At 37.1% G+C, this 22776-nt stretch overlaps 1 protein-coding gene across 1 annotated transcript; it reads right to left on the bottom strand.

Moving 5' to 3' along the window:
• Positions 1-5709: 5709 nt before the first annotated feature.
• On the bottom strand, positions 5710-19246 carry LOC306945181 (uncharacterized protein C18orf63; the record flags this gene model as incomplete). The annotated part of the gene is made up of 13 exons (XM_079533886.1): positions 5710-5766; positions 6991-7086; positions 8288-9331; positions 10683-10866; positions 11433-11518; positions 11618-11714; positions 12482-12591; positions 13922-13998; positions 14846-14887; positions 16611-16722; positions 17828-17884; positions 18359-18437; positions 19113-19246. The coding sequence occupies 13 exons, from the start codon at positions 19244-19246 to the stop codon at positions 5710-5712; spliced, it is 2175 nt and encodes a 724-aa protein (XP_079390012.1).
• Between the last annotated feature and the right edge of the window lie 3530 nt (positions 19247-22776).

Raw genomic sequence — 22776 nt, 5'->3', positions numbered from 1 at the left:
AGTCCCTTTGGCTGACATCTGTTACATCTGTGGAAGAAAAGAACACTGTCAACTTATGAAAATATGCATAATACACCAGATTGCTCTCTGGAAATATGTATTTGCTAAATAACGTAAACTCATCACAAATAGTTCAGCTGTAGTCCTCTGAATCCTCCAGTACTGAAGACAGAGAAAGCTTTGCCAAATGGAAGTCTGAATTGACTTAGACATAGAAAAACTGATGAATGAGCCACACAAAATGATAAACCAGCAGCCATCAGAGAGTGGGTAATATTTTCTACCTTTTGACCTTTGACCATTTTCTGACTCCCAAGGATTTCTTTAACTTTTTACAATTCCACCTGTTACTGATGCACATCAGGATATTTTGGGGCAGGTGAGTGAGTCTGTCTGTTCCTTCCCTCTGAGAAGTCCAACCTGCAGACATTACGGACGGAGGCCCCAGGTGACCCCAGGCAGTGAGAGCACTGCCCAGCTAGTGAGAATTCATTACAGGAGGAACTGAGAAAAGCTTTTAACGCTGCTCCACGTACAGCAAAAGGCAGCAGTGAAGATCCCTTCAGCATCAATAAACCCCTGCAAAGGCAGCCCCCGCACTAACCCCGCCTCCCTAACAGCAGCATTTCCACCACCACTCCTGCACCCGGTGCATTTTCACTCTGTACCAAACATGTTGCTGCATATTTACAAGGGCTGGGAGGGTTAGAGTAACAGGTTCCCACCCACAGCACAGGCTAGAAAGGATTTGGCCATTTAGCACAAATGAATTATTCAGCAGTTTATTTGAAGTGGAACAAATTGAATATACAATAATTGTATTTTCTCTCTTTGGAGTATTATAATAGATAACACAAAGTGATGCAAACATTTTAAAACATGAGAATGATGCAGAATGACTTCCATTAATAAGGAGATACCAGGCAAATGCTGGAAACAGGCAGAACTTAAATCGCTACTATGACAGACAGACCAGATGAAGCAAAAGCTTACATAGCATAGCAGAAAGGCAACTTTTCCACGAGCTTTTCCATATTGTGAGAAAGAAAAAGATAGATTACATCTAAACAAACCTATGAAAGAATAACTAATCCACAGCAGTTGAAAAGTGGCTCTGTATACCAGTTTTCAAACGACGTAAATATGGTTTGGTTTCTTGATGAGTATATTGCTCTTTTTTGTGTTATTTGTGTGATGCAGTTTTTTTTTTATATTGTATGCAATAAATTTAGAAGTCACTGAAGTGCTCACTTTCTTTTAAATGCTGGCACCATTACATTAGAACTATGCTAACATTTTCCATTTCAAATAAATAACAAAATGTTACGAAATAAACAAACTTGTTATTGCAGGAGAGAAAAATCCTAACATGAAACATGAGGCAAATAAAAACACAACCATGGCAATATCCAAAGTTCTCATAAAGCATGTGAAGTCTTACTGTACCAATTCCTTTAGGGAAAAAAAAAAGGTTTTGGCAATGTATTACCAAAGCAAACCTTATACTACAATTTTAGATTGAGTTTAGAAATTGGTGTTTGCCTCTTAATTTCCACGTAACACAATAATATTCACTTACAAACAACAATAATGGAACCAAAATAATTCATACGTAAATTTGTAACTACATTTATTGTGATAAAATTACTTAAATGCCAGCAACATATATTTTGCATGAATTGCTCAAGAGTGGCGTTGTGAATTGGACTTTAAAAATCCTTTATATCCAGTGGTTTTATCTGTGGGAATGGAAATTCACTAAAAGATATAACAGGAGCTAAAGAAGATGTAATCAAATCCAGCCTTGAGATCATTCCCTGACTAATAAAAACTACAGTTATTTTTGAACTATTTGACAAGAAGAAGTTATTTAGGAATGTTTTACTGTTGAAACAAAGAGATGCAGATAATATAGCAAATAATTCGGTCATTAAATATGATTATGACATAAAAATACAAACTTGAAACTTCAAAATAACTTGGAACAGCAATCAGGCGTGTAAGCAAGTGCTAGGATAGACATAATGTGACTAAAGAATTCCAAACAATTAGCTGAATTTCCAGAACCATTTGAGGATTATTAACCTGAACTGTCTGGGGGAGGTGGTGACATATGGATTCACTTGACTGTATGTGTTTCACCTTCAATTTTTCATCCAGAACAGGTAGCAGTGACATGACATAAACAGAGTAAAGGTCACAAAGCTCAGAGATCCTCAAGTACGTTAATGGCCTCTCGGAAGCCTGAATGAGGAAAACAGAAAAAGCTGAGATCACAAAAGAAATCTAAAGGCAACTCAGAACAGTACAGCTAATATGCAACAAAAGTTGGTGTATCTCTGTATTTGTGTTTTCCTTAAAGAGTTTGTATCTAGAACATTCCAAGTTCTTTTTCTCCTTTTTTTTTTTTTTTTTTTTAAATCTTTACACAGAACAAATGAAAAAGCTGTCGTTCATACATACTCAACCTTGTCTTTCCTCTAACATTTTGAGTTTTTAAATTTAATTCCCTCAAAATATTGTTTTTGTGGTTCTGGAGACAGCAATTTCCATTGCAGAAGTATGTTCACAGCTTTTTAACTAGCTGAGATGAAGTCTTAGCTCTACAGAATTGTAACAGACAGAATCTGAAGAAACCATTCTCCAGCATTTTAAAATAGTTGACCATGCAGTAAATTGGATTAACCGCAATTTGGAACAAGCCTGCAGCAATGAAAAATAGACAGGATAATAGCAGTAATGTGATAACATCTACTTTTTGGAGCAAGGCTCTAGCAACTTACTAAGGCATACAGACCAAAGGTTATTTCCGATCTGATTTGGAAATCAGCTTTCCTGCATTATAAAATAAATTGCTTTATCTTTGAGTGATTAAAGTGATTAAAAAATATTCAGAATCTTTTTTTCAATGAAAATACAAACATTTTCACCACGTATAATTTCCATGTAAATGTTTTCAAGTTTATGTTATGTGTTCCTTCAATAAACAGATCATGCTACATTTATAAAACAAGAAGTTATTACTTCAATTTTATATTTTACATCAAGAAAGCACTTGAAAGATGGCTTTGTTTGAATTTCATACTATATCATTTCAATTACAAGAGAAATTCCTAAATGTTGGCTTGGGACAATCCACGTTTTAGAAGAAACAATATAATAGTGATCCAGCTCTCATATACAAAACTGCTGAGAATTTTTACTTAATTCCAGTTGTGTGGATCCCCCACCTTCATTGTGTGTACAGTATCCTTACATCAATGGTAGAAATTAATTTTGTGTAAAATATTAGTATTATTACTCTCTCAGATGAGTTTTTAGGTTCTCATTTGCTAAATGGAATTTGGCAACCATATCCAAAGGTCAGTATCCTACAAGAACACAAGAGTAGAGCTACAGGAAGAGTTCTGTAGATGAGTGGCTTGGGAAATTCAGCTCTGCTATTTTGAGTATGTCCTTCCCCAGGGAGGGGGGAATTGTCTACACACAGATACAAACAGAATGAACGAGAATGGTTTAGCGTTAGAATTAAATATTAAGGATCTTAAAATATTATGTGCTTCTTTCAATGACACTTTATATGCTTTATCAACATATCCCCTTTTTTTGGTCCAGTAAAATTGGGAAGAAAATCAGAATCACTCTGAATTCCTCAAGCAGTTTACAGGCTGTGAATGTGGCACATTAGTAACAAACCAACCCTTTTCAGAAGCTAATTGTAAAAAAAATAAAAAATGTTTTTACTGTCATGAATTACAAGATCCAAGTCATTCTTGTCAAGTACATAACTGAATTCCACTCTAGGACCTTCTCACCTACAGCTGTTGCTGCACAGTAAATTTGAAAACTTAAAAGTAATTCTCAAGTGTTGAAGAAAAAACATGTATTCTGAATGCAAGTACAGTAATACATCATAAAGAGAAATCAAAGCAAAATTTTTCAGAAATGAAATTGTAGGCACTGATCCAACAGCAGAAGTTATTTTAGCTCTAGTTTTGTTTTTAAGTCTCCAGTGCCGATGATGAATCCATACCAATGGTATTCTTAGAGATCATATATTAAATATGTGATCAGACCAAGAGGAATGGTTTCAAGCTAAAAGAGAGAGGATTTAGACTGGATATAAGGAAAAAAGTTGTTCTACCATGAGGGTAGTGAAGCATTGACACGTGTTGCCTAGTGAGGTGGTGGATGCCCTGTGCCTGGAGACACTCAAGGTCAGGCTGGATGGATTCTGAGCAACATGATGTAGCTGTAGGTGTCCTGGTTCATTGCATGGGACTTGGAGACATTTAAAGGTCCATACCAACTCAAACGACTCTATGATAAACACTTCATGAATGACAATTTGTTCTCCAGCGTTTATGCTTTACTTACAATAATCAACTTGGCCATTTGGTGTTTAATCCATAAATAAGAAAGTTGTAATTTTATGTACATTAAAAAGTTAAAGTTCTGGCCATTCTCAGGAACACGACCCCTGTCAATTCTCAACAAGTCAGATATCTATGCTCAATATGCTGAAACAGATCACATCTGTAGAAGGGTCATGCCTCAACTGTCTGGCTTTGAAACTAAAGCAGGGCAGATGAAACGCTAGATACAGAAATAGATTTGCTGAATAGCAGAATCCAAAGGCCCCTTATGAAAATGTTCTATGGATACAGCAGACTTCCTTCAGGAAGAAAGACAATTGATAGTAACATTCACCTGAGAGAATTTATCAACACTAAGAATAGAAGGACATAAAGTATATCTCAGAGACAACATGTGTATTTGGCTACTTGTTAGCATTATTGTTGAAGCCAAAAGCCAGATTAAGAGCCACACAGTGTATTTTGCTTTTTTTTTTTAATTTGTATATTTTCTATTTGATTTGTGCTTATATTTTTGCACTGTTGTGTCTACGTGATCATTGTTCACACACCAATGTCTTTCTCTGAATAAATCTACTTCTACATATCTCTAAAACAGTGAACTGGAAAGGCTTGCTCCTGCCTGCATATTTTTCTCCTAATAATGTGCAATATGCTACTAGAGCAATAAAACTAGTGGTTTTCATACGTTATATGCACCCTTAATATTCTTAGGAAAAGTTTATTCTATTCTGCAAGACAGTTACCAGTAACAATCCATGCTGTGGGTTCAAATATCTGGCCATAAAACTAATTTTTTTCATTTTGTATGACAGGCCATTTTGTCCTTGGATTAGATCTCGGCACCACAAAAGCATTTAGCTACCCTATTTCATGTAGTGGTATTAAATAACCACTGTAGTCCCACTGTAATGGTTTATAGTTTTAACTTTAGCTGAAGTTCAAATAAAACTCAGCAGCAGCAGAAAAAAAAAAAAGTTTATTTTAGTCTAAAAAAAGAGCAAAGATACAAATTAAAGCCAAGTTCTCAGTACTAGAATATGCTTTTGTCTGTAACAAAAGGAAAAAAAATAAAGCAATGCTTTATTTGCTGGTGTCCAAAGAAACCAAGGACTTTGGCTTCTTGTTCCAGTTAACCTTGGCTTCTGCTACCTCTGTATTTTGTTCTAGAAACCAGTTGTTTAGTAAAAGTGATTCCTTTGGAGACAGTTGATATCATAACCCATAAAATACAAAGGTTATTACAGACATGCAATATTATTTGAATAATGAGAAAAATCCTTTAACTTCATAATGAACATACCCAGAATTCTCTTCAGTACTTCATTATATCCTAAATAAAAGGCTTACTTCTTTTGACTTTCTTTAATTTTGAGGAGGCTTCTTCTTTCTGTTAACAAAACAAGCGAGCAAAAAAATCAGGAAAACAACAAAGCAGTAATACAAGCTAACAGCTCAACTAAAAAATTTCTGAGTGTTCCCAAGCCTCCAGCCGAGGCTCCCCTTCATCTGTGCACCCAATTCACCGTTGCCAGCAGTAGTGTTGCTGCAGTGTGGGCATGGCAGGCAGCCAGCGAGGACTTGCTGCCACCTCCCTAAAGCAGCTTGCAGGGCTCTCAGGTCGACATACAAAGTACAAAGACCCTTCATACTGCATGGGTAATGAGACCTCAAATGGTCACTGATTGCTCGAGATAAAACATAAAAGGCAAGGGAACCTGGATGGAAACAGAAAAGTGTGTGCAACATTTGCGCCTCCTGACTTATTTTATAGAGTGATTGCACAGTACGTTCTGTTGGCTATTAGCACAGATAATACTTACATCTCTGTGTAAGAAAATACAATTGTACTGAGCTTTAGAGGCTTTAGACCTGCTCCTTACTGATCAGCCTAATTTCTAGACAGTAAAAGCATTAAGAATGTGACTGTAAAGGGAAAGAAATGGAAGATATAACTGAGTTTTGAAGGACTGACATTGAGAAGCAGAAGTGTAGCCTAGAGGTAAATACAAGTAATAATTAAGAGTAATGAAAAAATTAAGAGGATTTTAAATTACACACTATTGTCATTAGAACAGAATTTAGAGGAAAAGGTCAAAAAACAATTGGTATTAGGAACCCATTTAATTGCTGCTGTCCTTCCTAGTAATAAAACATCTGAAATACATTAAATAATTGAGAAAATATACATTTTAAAATTCCACACTGATTCATAAATAGCCTTTAGGAGTTCATTTCTACCTAAGTAATGCTGAATTCAAGCATGTAACATGCACGTAACATTTACACAGCCAATAAGAATACCCATAGTTAAGCCAGACAGATAGAGCTTTTGTCTGTACAATTCTACTTCAGAAACATATTTACATTATATAACATCATTAAAGCTTTCGTTCTAGTACTAACTTCTGCAGGAGACAAGAGTGTTAAATGCACATTTGAAGTAATACCAGCATAACTGATCATTTTTGCCAAGAGTGGGCTCAGTAATATTTTTTTATTTCTCTGTTTTAAATGGAACATGATAAAATGATAAAGCTTATATTTTCCTTTTTATTTCTTAATTTGAGTTCTTGTAGATTGGACTAAGGGTGTATGCGTGTAGGTCTTTTACCTGTCTTTTTCTGGCAGAGCCTTTCTTTACAGATGCTTCCCTGTTGCTCTCCTTCGTTGAATGAATCAGATTTGAGGTCACTGCTTCATCACATGTCTACAGGGAACAAATATCTGACATCTTAAAGTATAGAAGTTTATACATTCATTGGAAAAAAAAACACCAACAGTATTTTGTCAATCAGATCTCACCAACAAGTATTTGTAATGTCTACCACTAGCAGCGTGAATTATAGTCTCACTACTCCTCAAACCAGGTTTCATATTGATATCCTGACTTACCCTGTTTAGAAATTGCTTCATGTCTTGTCACTCTAGAAGCTAAAATGTGTCTGTTAGATGGCAAAAAAATCTTATGCCCCTTAGTTCCCAGTGGTTTGGCACTTAGGAACTAATAAGTCTAAAAAACTGTGCACATGGAACGGTAAAAAATGCCAGGACATAACACATCACATCACATTTTATAGGTGAAAACAGAAGCACAACACATTTCATCCATGTGTCCTACCTGCCGGACATCATGCCCATAAAAATTGTACTGAAATCAGCTTAGCTATTTGTATTATCAAAATACAGTAAAAATCATAGAAAATTCGGATTGTAGAGAATGCCTTGAGGTCATCTAGTTGCAACTTTTACTTAAAGCAGTGATAACTTCAAAGTTAGATCACATTACTTTGGGCCTCACCCAGTCATGTTTTAACAAACTGAACAGATAATAGTTCTATTTCTTCATGCAACTTATTCCAGTGCTTAACTACTCTCACTCTGGAGACTATTTTCCTTATACCAAAGAGGAATCCTTTGTGTTGTGATTTGTACTTTTAGCAAAATTTAGATTAAACTCATATTTGCAAAACCTTCCATGTTCGCCTAACAGAGCACTGCTTTATATACTCTGCAGTCAGCACCACACAAACAATGAGGTTTGAGATTCCTTCCAGAGACTGCTCATTGATATGGTTTTACAATAACTGAACACTGAAAAATTCACCCTTAAACAAATCTTGATAGACTGATAGAACAGTTTTAAAGAAATTGAAACTAGATATTCCACCTTAAAAGCCTGAAATAAAAAAAACCTGTCTGTCTCAGAGGTCAAAGTAAATCATCTTCCCTTCCAGAACAACACTGGTTCAAAACATTAATACATGTGGTAGAAATTTTAGATAATTTTAGACAATTCTATTGAGAATGATGGCAGAACATGATGAAAGTCACCCTCTTTATCACTCAGTGTTATCTCAGAATATGCTGATTTTGTGAGAACCAGTGATAGCAACTGTTCTTTACTGTACCTGTTCACAGACAGAGTTGGAAGGAAGACAGGTTGTCTTAGCAATACAGTTCTTAGAACAGTAGGATGCTTTGCTTTCATCATTTTTGTCAATGCACACTGTATCACTTAAGATGGATTCATGAATATTTAACCCTCGTCCTTCATTTGATTTCTTTGTTTGTTGCTGTAATAAACTGGAATTTCTCATTTCATTCTCTAATTTACAATTCTGCAAACGTACTTTCTTTGACTGGTATTGTTTCCTGAGAACTTGTATGGTATTTTGACTTGCAAAATTTTTTCCCACTCTTGAATTGGAAGTGGAAGATGCAAATGTATTTAGTTTTGGACTGATATCAGATTTCTGAAGCGCTGACCTAACATTCTTATGCAGTGAAGGAGAGTTTGCCTTATTGTGACTGACTTCACATGAACTCCAACCTGCAGCTGAGTTACTGGAAGAGTCAGAATTAATCATTTGTCCACTGGACTCTGTTTTCCACTGAAATACAGATACATCTTGTTTTATACATGCTTTCTCAGTAATTATCTGAAGTGAGCTGCTGTGAGTAGCAGGCTTATAAACCCCAGCTAAGCTGGACTTGCAAACAGTCAACATAGAAGATCTAGCACATTTTACCGGTGATTGTCTTTCAACATTTTTTCTTTCCTTCCCCTCAGTTTGATTTGTGGTGTTTCCATTCATCTGTGTTAACCTTCCTTTGAAAATTGGTATAATCTTACTAATCTTTTTTGGAGGGTGTTTAAAGGCAGAGCTTCCAGGCACTCCTAAGGACTTCCAAAGTGGTAGCTCTGATATTCCAGGTATTTGCTTACTGATTAATTTCTCAGTTGCTTCAACGCTGATCTCTTCTGCACTTTTCTTGCTACTTGAGAAAGTGTGCGGTTTTGGCTCTTTGATCAAATGCTCCATCCAGTGGCTGTTCTCCTTACTGCGTGAGGAAGAAATGCTAGCCAAAGCCTGTTTCCTTGGAGGTGTCTGGGTCAGGGATACTACACAAACCATCTCTCCAGCCAATTTCATAGACTCAGACTGTATTTCCTGCAATATAGGGAGAGCTGCTAAACTCAATTAACTGGGTTTAAAAAATCTGATCACCTAATGCATCTCTATACCATACATATGATACACTCAACAATATATAACTATACAAAATCCTGTTTTGAATTATAACTGCCTGTATTTTTGAATAATATTTTCTTGTAACCATAACTGAAGATCCATTTTTTCCTTTCCTAGTTTTTCTGTTGTTTATAAACTATGCTGCAATATTGTATTTCTCAGAAGGAAAGTCTTAAATTACAGATACTATCATTGACTCAGAATCATAGAACAGTATGGGTTGGAAAGGACCTCAAAGCCCACCCAGTCCCACCCCATGCCATAGGCAGGGCTGCCCCCCACCAGCTCAGCTGCCCAGGGCCCCATCCAACCTGGCCTTGAGCACCTCCAGGGATGGGGCACCACAGCTTCCCAGGGCAGCTGTGCCAGAGCCTGAGTGAAAAATTTCCCCCTAACAGCCAATATAAATCTCTCATCTTGTAGTTTAAAATATTCTTCCTTGTCCTGCCATTACCAGACCATGTAAAATATCTGTTATTATTTTGGTTTAGTGATTCTCAACTGGACAACGCCCTTTCAAAGGGGTCTGCAGGGAGTTTGTCTGATAGGCTCTTAGGACTAATAAAAGCACCTGTATTTTGAACAAAAGATGTCTGGATGCCTATAAAAACTGCAGATGACAAGGAGAAACCATCCTAGCTTTGATCATTAAAGAGACCTAAATAGGAACTGTGTTCTGAAAGAGGATTATAGTATTTTAAAATCTCTGCAATTTCTATCAGCATTCTTTGTTGAGAATTAATTACTTCACTTCTTTCACATACTGCTGCCCGAGAAATTTGAGTCTCAGTCTTTGTTAAAACTCCAATTAAGGGTGTTGTGCCTCCTCTCCATCACCAGCCGGAGTAAATCTAGCAGCTGGAGTGCTTTTAAATGCCCAAGTTTATACAACTTAATTTTTTCCTTTTTTTTTTTTTAATAATTTGCAGAATATCTTTAAAACTTATTATTCTGGAAGGAGCGTGGGAAAGCCCTGGAAACTTGACTGTAAAATAAGGATGATAGAACAGCAAATACTGATGGCAACAAATTAATACTATAACACTAATTCTAATGCTAATTTCCTTTCTAATGTATTTTTCAACTGAACAACAATATAACAATGTAAAATAATGACACATTACACACTTATTAAAAAGAACTTGATCATTGTTGAAAGCACACATTCATGCTGTCACTGAGTTCTGAATATCACAAAGCTTACTTCAAATCAGAAACAGAATACATGATATTAGTATTTTTATTAAGAAAAAAATGACAAAAACCTTACACACACTGGGGTCCGGGAGAGTTCCTGTGTAGCATAAAGTGCTTTGCTTGACATCCTTACTGGAAATCCACACAGATGTGAAAACTTAGCCTTTGCATCAGAAATAAAAGAATTCAATACACCTTCTGAATCTGTTCTAGGGAAATACTGCACTGGCTGACTCCGAATGCATCTTAGAGGGTACCTGAATAGTGTTCAGGGATGCATAACAAGGTTCTTTGTATTTTCACAATTATGAATCACTTTCCTTTAGAAAAAAATATGAAGTATGTCTACAGATTTTTTTTTTCCAGAAAGTTGAAGAAAAGCATCTACTTTAAGTGACCGAAGCTTACAAACTTACAGGACTTCAAACATCCTACCCTACTGCGATAATGGTATATAACCTTTAATCTAGTCTTTCCTAGCAAGAAAATCTCTTTAAAATAAATATTTGCTCACCACAGTTTTACAGAAATAGTGTTAATTTAACTGTTCCTTTTAAGGCACCATTTAGATTGGCAATATCATATTTACAGAAGCTGAGAAGCAACCTGACCTATTTGACTTCCTATTATTCTAGCATATAATTTCTAGCATAAAATTCTAGCACAGACAGATGTAATTTTTTGTTTCAGTTTGACTAACAATACAATTCCACTGATTTCTGTGAAATTGTAGAAGAAAATGCGGAGCATTCAAAAATGAAAATTTAGGTCTCAGCTAGCAGAGTGATAGAGAACGTGGAACAAAAATATTCTCAAAGGATACGTAAATAACCTTTCCCCTATTGGCTTGAAGTAAACACTCAAGTATATTTCTCTCCCCTCAGTATCCTCTGGAAGAATATATCCATACTAAAAAACAAACAAAAAACCCCACAAATGTGCATTACAAATTTAAGTTTATATTAAACATAAGGAGGAGAGGGAAAATACAAAACCAGTGCCTTTTACCAGATCCTTCCAGTGCATCTGAAATTCTTCATATGAGTGGAAAGGAGATCCTGGAGGAATTCTACGGCTGATGTTTATGATCTGACCCATTTTCATGCTGTGCACAGGTGGAAAAAATGCTTATAAAGGATGTCATAAAGCTCATTTGAAAAAAAAAAAAAAAAAGAGAATCAGGCACTGAAATGGGCCCAGGGAGGAGGAGTCACCAACCCTGGAGGTATTCAAGGAGTGTTTGGACTTTGTGCTGAGGGACACGGGTTAAGTGGGAATTATTGGTGACAGGAAGATGGTTGGACTGGATGACCTTGTCTTCCAGCCTTGATGATTCTATGATTCCATGATTATTTGGCATTTAAAGCATTATTATTCTCCAGTTTTAAGAACTAACATCTTCAGTTCATAAGATAACAGAGCAAAAGCAACATTTCCTGAAATATAGACAAGAGCTTGGAACCTACAGGGCTGACTGCTCTCATCTGTAATACCCACTACCACTGAGTGTAGAGCAAATTAAAACATATCATGACTTCTGACACTTATGATGAAAGCCATAGGTGAGGATTGAGGCAGTCTGTCACAGAGATGAAAATATTTTTATCTTTAAATTTACACTTCCTTCTACAATTATACTCAAAGAAAAGTAACATTACAACAGTAGCAAATAGTACTAAAATTGAAATGATGTTTAAACACATAATTGTGATTCACTCGTTTTTCTTTCACATTTTCCATAACACTGAGACCTAGAAGGAAAATTTCGTGAATGTAAAACATGTGTTCTTATCACTAGCACTGAATTTACAGTTTGAATGGCAAATGTTCCAAGAAATATTTGTTTCTGCTGTAATTTAAACAAATGCCTACCTTGGCAAAACATAGCACCAGTTGGTTAATATGGAATGACCATCAATAACTGTGTTTTCATTGCTTTCAAACAGCTTTATGGCGTTAGCTGAAATATCAAAATCTTCCAGCTTAAAATAGAAAAAAGTTATTTGCAAATATCTCTATAGTAGTACAGAATTTAAATATGAACACTTATTGTATATCACAATATAATGAAGTTTATACATTATTCATTCATCTCTCACAGACTCTTTATGAAATAAGTGAAATCAGTGAAATTTAAATATTAAGTGTGTTAATAAGAATACAAAACAAACTAAGGACTGTCTCACTTTCATGCAGAGTTTCTGAGTTTAATTTTAAAAAACATGTTTGACTGCCTAGGAACTTCAGAAGCCACTCTGCATGATCAAGTGATTTGAGGCTGTGGATGCCCTATCCCTGGAGGCATTCAAGGCCAGGCTGGATGTGGCTCTGGGCAGCCTGGTCTGTTGGTTGGTGACCCTGCACGTAGCAGGGGAGTTGAAACTAGATGATCATTGTGGTCCTGGTTCAAACCAGGCCATTTTACGATTCTATGAAGTGCCAAGATGCCAGCAACAGAATTAGAACACATTCTCACAAAAGAAAAATTTGGTTGTTGGGGCCAACCTAACACAGATTTAAAAAACATTTTCTCATTCTATGCTCTAGCATGGTTTGCATTTCTTAATTGATAAGAAAATCAGTCAATTTCTATTTTAGAAAAGTATTCAAATAGTCAAACAGACAATGAAGCCACACCACGATCCCTCCCATTAATCCAATTCCAAAATGACATAAGGACAGCTTTAATATTCATGCTGTCCAATTAGGTCACAAAAGAAATCTTACTTTTTCTGTTCTTTAAAAGAATACTTTGGATCCAAAACACTTATTTTGGAAAATAATCAGAAAATCTAACAAATATGCCTCTGTATGTTTGGATGTACTGACATGACCAATTTTTAGCCTCAGCCATTACTTCTTAAGCCATTTACAAAGATGCACAACAGGCTGCTCCTGTGTTTTGGAAGCTGCATAGAAAACAACAAATTCCAGAAAAAACACATCCATTTACCTTATACATAGTGCTGACATATTACCTGCAGCTTCACTTCTAATATGTTACTCAAAGCTGTTTATTTATTACAGTGAGATTGTGACTTGCTTTTACAAAAGACTGTTAGAAGGAAATTTAGAAAGTAGTCTAGAATCTGTATGACAAAGATACTTGGAATGCTTGCTGGAATGCCTCAATATAAAAAAACACAGGTGTTACATACTTAATGATTATATAGTTAGTCAATGTGATTACTTCTTAATACATCAGAAATAAGCCATTCTATCCCCATCATGCTAATTGTAAGTCACCTAGCAGAAATTAAGATAAAGAGTAGTAAGATAAATACAGCCATAGAAAACAGAACTGTGTTATACCTTGGGGGGTGGTAACCGGACTGAGCAAGCCTCCACACTGATGCAAAGCTGCTTCTCTGATACATTGATGTCTAGAACTAAAATAAAACTGAAAGTCCAAAGTCCTGTTCCGAACCATAACTCAACTGTTAAGCTGCTGAACCAAATGATTATTTACAGCCATTACTGGTTAAAGTACTGAGTTTAAAAAACAGATCTCAGCATGAAAATAAAAATTGCATTTTAAGAATGAAAATAAACCCAACAACTAACTGCAATCTATGCATCTCCCTGTGAACTCAGGGCCATCCATGCAACTGGGAACTTGAAACTATACATTTGACCAGGGCAAGCACTCATTGACTTTTCTCTGGAACATTCACCCACCTGTGGTGCAGAGAAGTATTACACTTCCAAATATATATTCTTGCTGCAAATTGGATGCCAAAATATGCACCTGTTGTAAATTGGATTCAATACCCCAAAATGTAATCTTTCATTTTTATACCAGAGTTTTAAAAATAAATTTAGTTTTGTATTTCCTGCAATAGTTAAGCAGCATGCTTTAATTTTGCAAACTGCAAACAGTCAGTTTTGTTCCTTCTCCTATCTATTACTATGATTAGGCTTCCACGCTGTAATTTTAGGCCAGTGCATTTAATTGTTATAATCATAATATTTTAATGATAGGTTTTAATCTATAGCTATAGATTAATAGTAGAAAAAAACTACTTATCTGTGTGTAATCTTACAAGGGTTCAGACAAATTGACAACAATTACATAGAAAAAAACAGTCTGCCATCAAGGCTGTTTTGTCTGAGATTACTTCAGAATGAAAAAATATTATGCTGTAATAAGATAGAGGCATCATTTCAACCTTAAGTTCACATAACTACACCTTATTCACTTACACAAGGTTACTCCTAACAGAAAGCTGTACTTACCAACTGCATTTTGCCTTCCTGTTTGAGACAAAAAATCTTTTCCTTAATAATGCAAAATAAATAAATATTATTTTCTAAGCCATTAGCATCTTAAACAAAAAGCAAGCTAGACAAAAGTATATTAATGGATAAAAATTCACAGATTTCTTTTTCTTCCGAGAAGGAACTTACACATGGAAATATTATTAATTGACTATAAGGTCCATGAATTTCTTAAATTCAAAATCAAAGCTGTGTAGTACTACTATATATTTTAACACCTACCATGAACTTTGCCAGACTTAGCAATGCACACATGATTAAGCAAGCTACATACACCAGGAGCATGCCATTGTTTGCTAAAGTTTCACTGGAGCTGCATTTTATATGAGCTACTACCTAGCCTTCTACTTGTTATTACTGAATAAGCTGATTTCACAGATCTGTATGCTTCGAAGACACTGAAAAGAAAGATACTGCTAATACTGTGGCTAGAAATAACAGTACATAGCCCTTTCCTCATTGTATATTTTGAATGATCTACACAACAGCTTTACTTAGTAGGAACACACCATAGCATCTGAAACACCTATTTTTCCATAATTCAGTAATTTGAAATCTTAATACACAACATAGAGATGTCAGGCAACAGAACTTCTATCTAGAAGAACAAAAATGAGTAGGAGATTGTATAATTAACAAACACACAGATGTAACAGTCATGAAATATACCAAAGAGTTTAGGTATGCAGTTATCAAGCCAAAACAGAATAGAGACGATGCATACCCATATCCTGGGCTCACTATGAAACTCCAAAAAAGGGACCTCTCAAAGGAGGTCCTCCCCTACTGGCAGCCAGCTCCTAAATGGGTCTAGGAGAGGTGAGCCAGGCTCCACCTCTTCTGGCAGCACAGATGAATTGCCTTCACCTGTGCTCCCATAGCTGACTCATTGCTCGCCTCAGGTGATCAATCGGAGGTTCAGGCCATGATTCAGCAGTTCCTATACAGAGTTAGATGATAGAAAAATGCTTCTGTACTAGAAAAACATAGTCAAGCCTAGCAGTTCTATTGATGAAAGCACAAATCTGAAAAACAGATGATGTTCTTAGAAGATGTTTACTGTTGTAGGGGGACTGTTAGGTCACAGCCTGAATTGGTGATTGAGCACCTGGTGAAGGGGTATGGCTGATTCAGGGAGCACAAATTGTTTGCATCTGTGCTCCCCACATGATCAGAAGGGGTGGACCCAGGATGGAGCCATGCTGGGCTAATATAAGGGCCAGCCATCAAAGATAGAGTATCTCTTGGGTTTAGGCTACTTTCTGGGAAGGAGTGCTGTATAGCTGGAGAGTCTTTTCCCTGCCTGGGTGAGTTTGACTATTTTTTTCTCCCGTATGTGTTTAATTGGCCAATCTGCATAACGCTTTGCTTAGTATAGCTGGGAACCTATGAGCAGTGCAAATGCTTTGCTTAGTATAGCTGAGAGCCTGTGTGATCTCATTTCTTTGTGAGCAGAACAGCTATGTGGTAATATCTGATTTGGAAATGATTAATTCCCTATGTTATGTTCAGTTAAAATAACTTAGTCTATTATAAAGAGGAAAAGATAAAAAAGATGTTAATTTTTTTTTTTAGGTTTAAAACTTAAATAAAGGAGTAAATAAGCAATTAAAATGTAACTAAAGAAAAGATATATGGAAATAATATAGTAGTTAAAGTAAGGAAAGTAACTGCAATAATAAAAAAACAAATGCTTGATTCTTAATCTGAGTGTGTGGAATACCTTGCACCAGGAGATGACCAGCTTTGTTCCACCTAGGTGTAAGTCTAGCTGTAAGTGTGTAGGAGAGACAATTTTGGAGGATGGCTGGATTAACTTTTTGTGGTGCTGCCAGCTAAAAACCATCAATGAGAAAAGAGGAAAAAAAAATACTTAATGCATCTTTTGTAAAGATTTATATCAGAATCTTAGCAAAGATACTGTTACTTTTAAGTCAAATCTGAGTGTAAGTTACTCCTCTTTTCATCTATATAGCTACAAGTTAGCACAGTATTTGATCTAAACATCTAGATTTTGTGGTTTGTTGGAGTATGGTGCGCTACAATTCATTTAATGTTTTCATAGGGATTATAACTCCATTCACTTAAGTTTTTTTTCCCCCCAATAGAGCTATCTATTACATATCTTCATACAAAAGCCACAGCTTCCAAAACTAACTTAACAAAACTTAAGTTTGTGTGAAATTCCAGACCTCTTGCAATTGCTGAAGCAACATGCACAGAGCTTTGCTCATGTATGATACTACTTGTGTGTTTGACTCTACTGTATAGCTGCATGAAAGCAATACCTACAACTGGCTGTGCCAGAGCTTTGACTGCAATTAGTTTTTGTGAGTTAGCAATTTCAGTACCTCCACACATACATCTATAAAACCCACAAATAGTGCATACTAAAAGATAGTAAAGCATATGCAGAATGGCCTGAAACAGGAACTGCTGTTATGCTTCTGGGTTCTGTCTCTTTTCTATGCTTCAGTTTTGCTTCTGAGACACCCAATCCTATGTGGGCTTGGGAGAACAAAACATGAGTGGGGAAATATTCAGCTCTCTAACACCTCATCAACAGAACCTACAGGACATGTGGGTAGCTTCACACCACTGGAAAGACTCTTGCTTCACACCACTGGAAGGACTCTTTGGTCTGTCTTTGCATCAAGGTTAAATGTTAATGCTTTTAAGCAGGATTAGGACCCCACTACAGCAGAGGAATCTAGTGAAATTGCTTAGGGAGTTTCTTAAGGTTTTTCGCTGACTGAGTATACTTATTATACTCAGATTAATGAGATACGTTTTGACAACAGACTGGACTTTTCTTTAAAACTTTGAACTTTCTCTTCTGTAGAGCAAATTGCTTGCCCTGTGAAAAATACTTGTCTTTGTCAACAGCAGTCACAGACAGATGTAACTGTCTAAAGAAGTGAGATGTCTTCCAGCACTTACAGTAGCTCCTTGTCTTTCTACATATGCTTCACATAATCCTGATTTGTAGAATGGTATCTAAAAAAGAAAATTCAAGTGTCTGAAATTGAAGAGAATTTTATCAAACCTTACAACTTGACTATTGGTATTGCTGCCTTAGAAAAAGCATACTGAGGAGTACTTAAAATAGCACATCCTATACTTTCAAGGGGAGTAACAGCAAAACTGTATTTAGGTGCTTGCCATACAGCAATCTCATTTCTTGGTGAAGATGCATTGCCAAGTGAGTAAGAGACTGCCCAAAACAAAGTGGCAGAACCTGGCTCTGCTGTTCTTTGTGGCATCTTACCAAGTCAGTTCTGTTCCACAAGAGGTTCACTCCCTGAGAAGATAATTTCGTCAAAAGAAAAAGACCTAAGCACTCATCAACATTACTAATGCATAGTACAAGTGTGATTGAAATTATGTAACTTATTCTTGGTGCTCAGAGTCCTTTGTGAAGATGTGTGGTTATATGTAACTACATATCCTTATTTATTAGTGATTACTGACCGCCATGACAACTGAAATTTGATTTAATGTTCCAATAACAGGTGCAGAAAGGATGTCTTGATACAGGAATATTAGCTGTCTGTAGATTTAAAAAAAATAGGAAAACTTTTAAAATAAACTCTCACTTTTAGTTTATTTTTTCTTACTATTAAAAAGATAATACATTGATTCTGACTTTTTTTTTTTAAATCAGTTTCCAGTGGCTCAGTGTAATGTGTCAAACAAACCCAATTTACTTATTCTTAACCAACCCACCCACCCACAGAGGTCTAAGGCACAGATTACAGGCCTTTGGGAAATTAACAGATCTGCCTCAAAGTATTCTATTTGGCAGAATTTCTCATTTCTTCCCTTTACAGGGAACGGAATAACACTTCCTGAGTGCAAGGAATGTGCACATTCTTTCTGAGTATTCTGTTCATTGTCTCAACCTACAAAAAGCATTACAGTATCTCAAAAGATTACCTAAAGCATTCCAAGTTTGTATGTTTACAGAGTAAGTTCTCACATTCATCAGTTTCAAGTAAGTTGTTCTGTAAGTTTTAACTGATGGCATTTAAAAACACAATAGTACATTTTCTCCAAAGCCAGCACATCACCCATCAAAAACATAAATTACTTTGAAAAAATCTCATAGTGTTTACTGCTAATAAGAATTGTGCTGATCTTATTACAGCTAATTCTAGTTGCACTAATAACATTGCTGAATAGCAAACACCAGTAGCTTCTGAAAATAACTCAGATAATTCATTACCTGCAGACTTTTATCTGAGTGCTCCTCATTTCACTTTCTGATAACTGGGGGCTCAGTGTTATTGTAGCAGCACAGAGTTTCTGCAGATCTGGCAGACTGGCAAAGAATAGAGACTGATGCCTTCTGTCATTCATGTTCTACTGCTCATTTCACTGAAATGGAACCTGGATCTTACAGAAATGAATTGCATTCTTTAAAGGTAGGTATTTACAGAACTTTGGAAGGATGTGATATCAGATAAACCACTAATCAGTTAATTGTCTTCTGACAAGATTAGATAAGAAATATATGTATATAGTAAACAGAAGCAGGCAACACAACATACTTTTTTTTAATAAATGTGTTATACTTCATTTTCTTTAAAGAACCAGAATATTAAGAGTAAACAAGGGTGAAAATATCTTTTACACATTGTGAGTTTATGTTTGGGCTGGAATCTATCTGGGATCCAAGTGCTGAGGAATTCTTTGGTGAAGTTTGTCCCCTACTGGCTGGCAAGAAAACTAAAGTGCCAGGAGTTCAGCAGAGAGAGACACCCTCACCAAGTCATACAAGGACCCCTCCTAGTGCTGCAGGAGACTTGTGTACTCCCTGCTTAAATCCACCACTCATCAGGGGACAGGTCAATGCTGTATCCTTGCCTATGTATAAGGCAGTGTATATAGTATAAGGCACTGTATAAGGCAGTATTTTCTTATGCAATACTGCAATCTCTACTGATTCAGAATCACATTAAGCTATGTTGTTTTCCTATTCTCATACTCAAATAAGGTATGCAAAGCAGCATTTTTGTCTCAGTGGGTATCTTAGTTGTGGGTATCTTAGTTACACTCTGACACAGCTGTAAAAAGAGAACAGACTTGTTCTTTGGAGTGGAAGGTGATTTGACATATAGTGGTCCTAATGAAGCTGTATCTCACAACCTAAGCTTTGCCTTAAAATAGAAATTGACTACATTTTGTGGGCAAGAGTATGAGGCAGTTTGGGGCTCAGGCCACAATATTATCTTGAATTACATGTGACTGGATTTTAGAGAGTTAGAATGCAGAGCATGTGTATGCTGATTGCTGTAACACAGACCAGGCCTGCTGCAACTCCATAATTTTTGGAATTTTTCTAAAAAAGCATTGAAAAGAAGAACCGAAATAGCCAGAAGTTCAGACAAAGGACAAGATCCTACTATTCCTTCTTGCTATTTCTCCCACAAATGGGCGGAGAGAGCAGTCAGTGTAAACTGTTATCATTCCGTAATGCTTTGCACAATTCAAATAGCAATAACTATTTCAGGACTATACACTGAGCAGAGACAGGAATTTCTTCCTTTCCCTGAACTTGCTCCTCAAAATGCATTACTGGTAAGAAAGACCAATGCTAACAAATTTTGAGAGTGTGAATAACATAGTTACAGTTGTTACCTGGTTTTCTGTTATGTGCCTACTGTATGAATCTACGTACTGCAGCATAGTCCAGGTGCAATACAAAGGAAATAGAATGTTTATGACAAAATGTACATGTAAAATTTCATTATTCAAAGAAAATACAGCCCTTTACTACAGCAGAGATCTCAAAGTGCTCTACAGAGAAAAAGGCAGGCTGAAAATCTACTTTGTATCCAAGGGGAGCCACCAGTGCTACATACCAAAAGCAGCTGTTTAATGTTTCTCCTACTCGCCTCCAAATCAAAAAAAACCCTTTTTGGAAATGGCCTTACCAAAGTGGTGAAGTTATCAATAAATAGAAAGCAGTTTTGTTGTCCAAATGTTATGAAGTCATTAGATATCTGAAAAGCAGATTGTGTAAATCATAGGATCCTTGAATCCTTAGAGTTGGAAAGGACCTCTAAGGGCCATCTGGTCCAACTCCCCTGCAGTGAATGTATGATATTGTTTAGATCAATAAATATGATAGACTGGACAAGCTTTTTGAGGAACTATTTCAACAGTTTTTGCTAGTTCTGACAATTTTGCTGTTCTAATCTTTTTGCTTTGCTTTACTTACTGCGAAACACTAAAAACCTTTATCTCAAATTGTAGAAAAATCCTTATTAAAAACAATAGATCCTTAAAACCAATAGAAGATTGGTGTTTTGAGACAGTTTTTGAGAAAATGGTGTTTCCTTGTTTCTTATCCTTAAAGTATCTCAAGTTTCTTCTTGCTATAATGAAGAGTGACATGAAACTTCATCAGATAATTCAAAAACCTATGGTTGCCTTTAAGGCAAAGCACCATTTCAAACAAATGGAGAGAAAAATCATCTTATCAGATTGTGAACACAGAAAAGAAAGGCTGGGTCCTCTGCTTTCATTGAACTTTAAAAGTCTTTTGAATGGTCAAATGGGGATTTCTGTGATAAAGATCACAGAATTTAAAGCACATTACAGTGTTCTTGGGCTTTGCTCTCTGGCAGAGGACAACTCTCCTGTAGGAGCCACTTGTTGTGTTCTTCCCAATGATCATAAAAAAACTAATGGGGCAGAGTGCTGGTAGATGGTTTGTTCCCTCAGGGGAGAGCAAAAAGAGAGAAGTGCCTGGAGACAGAGATGTGCTAATCAGGAATCGCATAAAACAAACCCAAGTGCCTTCTTTATCAGTAGATCTTGACTGTGCAGGAGGAATTACGCCTGTAGATGCAGTGATTGTAACACGCCATCTTAAAACCAGCACAACTCATACTAAGGTGGCCTGCAGTCAGAGAATGGCTGTCACTGTTCTTCATTCAAAACAGGCAATCACAGAATTGGTGAGCTGTATTTCTTGTTTTCATACCAGCCTGGGCAATGGTGCCCAGGGAAGGAGGGCCTTCCTCATTAGTACTGAAAGCTACACAAAGCTGTGAGGGGCTGCAGGGACTCGTGTCCATTGGGTTTGCTGTCATAAACTGGAGGTAGCACCTGAATCGTGCCCTGTAAGCGTTATGTCACTTAAGTTACGTTAGAAACAAACAAGCAATTCCTCCTCCCCCCAAAAATGAGCAACCAAACGAAAAAAAAGACAACCTAAAATCACACTGGAAGCAGTGAATCAGGATGCTGCCGACCTGAAGGAGTTGACATACACACAGCTGCTCTGGAGCTGGGTTTTACCTCAAATAAAACTGAAGGAAAACAGGGCAACTGTGTGTGGAAGATCGCAGCCGAGAGAAGGCGAGGGAACAGCTCCTGACCCCTCAGAACGGTGGGGAGGTGCTAAGGAAGGCCGTGAGGGCGCACCTGCGGCAGGAGCGTAGGGCGGTCCCGTGAAGCGCTCCACCTCACGGCCACAGCGCGGCGCCAACAGCGCCTCCCGCCCGAGCAGCCACAGCGGAGCGCGGCCTGAGGGGTAGACAAGCGGGCTGGAGTCCGCACGCCTCTGGCTGACTGAGGGGAGGCGGTGCACGTGACCGAGTCACGCGGAGAGCGCCGATCGCGCCCAGGGAGGAGGAGACCTGGAGCGCACACCCCACATCTGTGGCGACATCGTTAGCCCCGCCCAGTGCATGGGATCCGCCAATCCCCGGCCGGTAGCGTGATGACTTCTTTGAAAGACATACCCTTTCGCCAATGAGAGAGCAAGAAGTGGAGGGAGGCGGGCGGTGATAGGCTGTTGGCGGGGCTGTATTTGGCGTCCGCGCGTGAGAGCGGGGCTGTGGTGAGTTGCGGCGGTGTGCTGTCTGTCGGGTGTTGAC

This window comes from Tetrao urogallus (genome assembly GCF_951394365.1).
Source record: "Tetrao urogallus genome assembly, chromosome: 3".
Taxonomy (NCBI): Eukaryota; Metazoa; Chordata; class Aves; order Galliformes; family Phasianidae; genus Tetrao; species Tetrao urogallus.
Note: the sequence above shows the minus strand (reverse complement) of the source record. Positions and strands in the feature narration are given on the sequence as shown.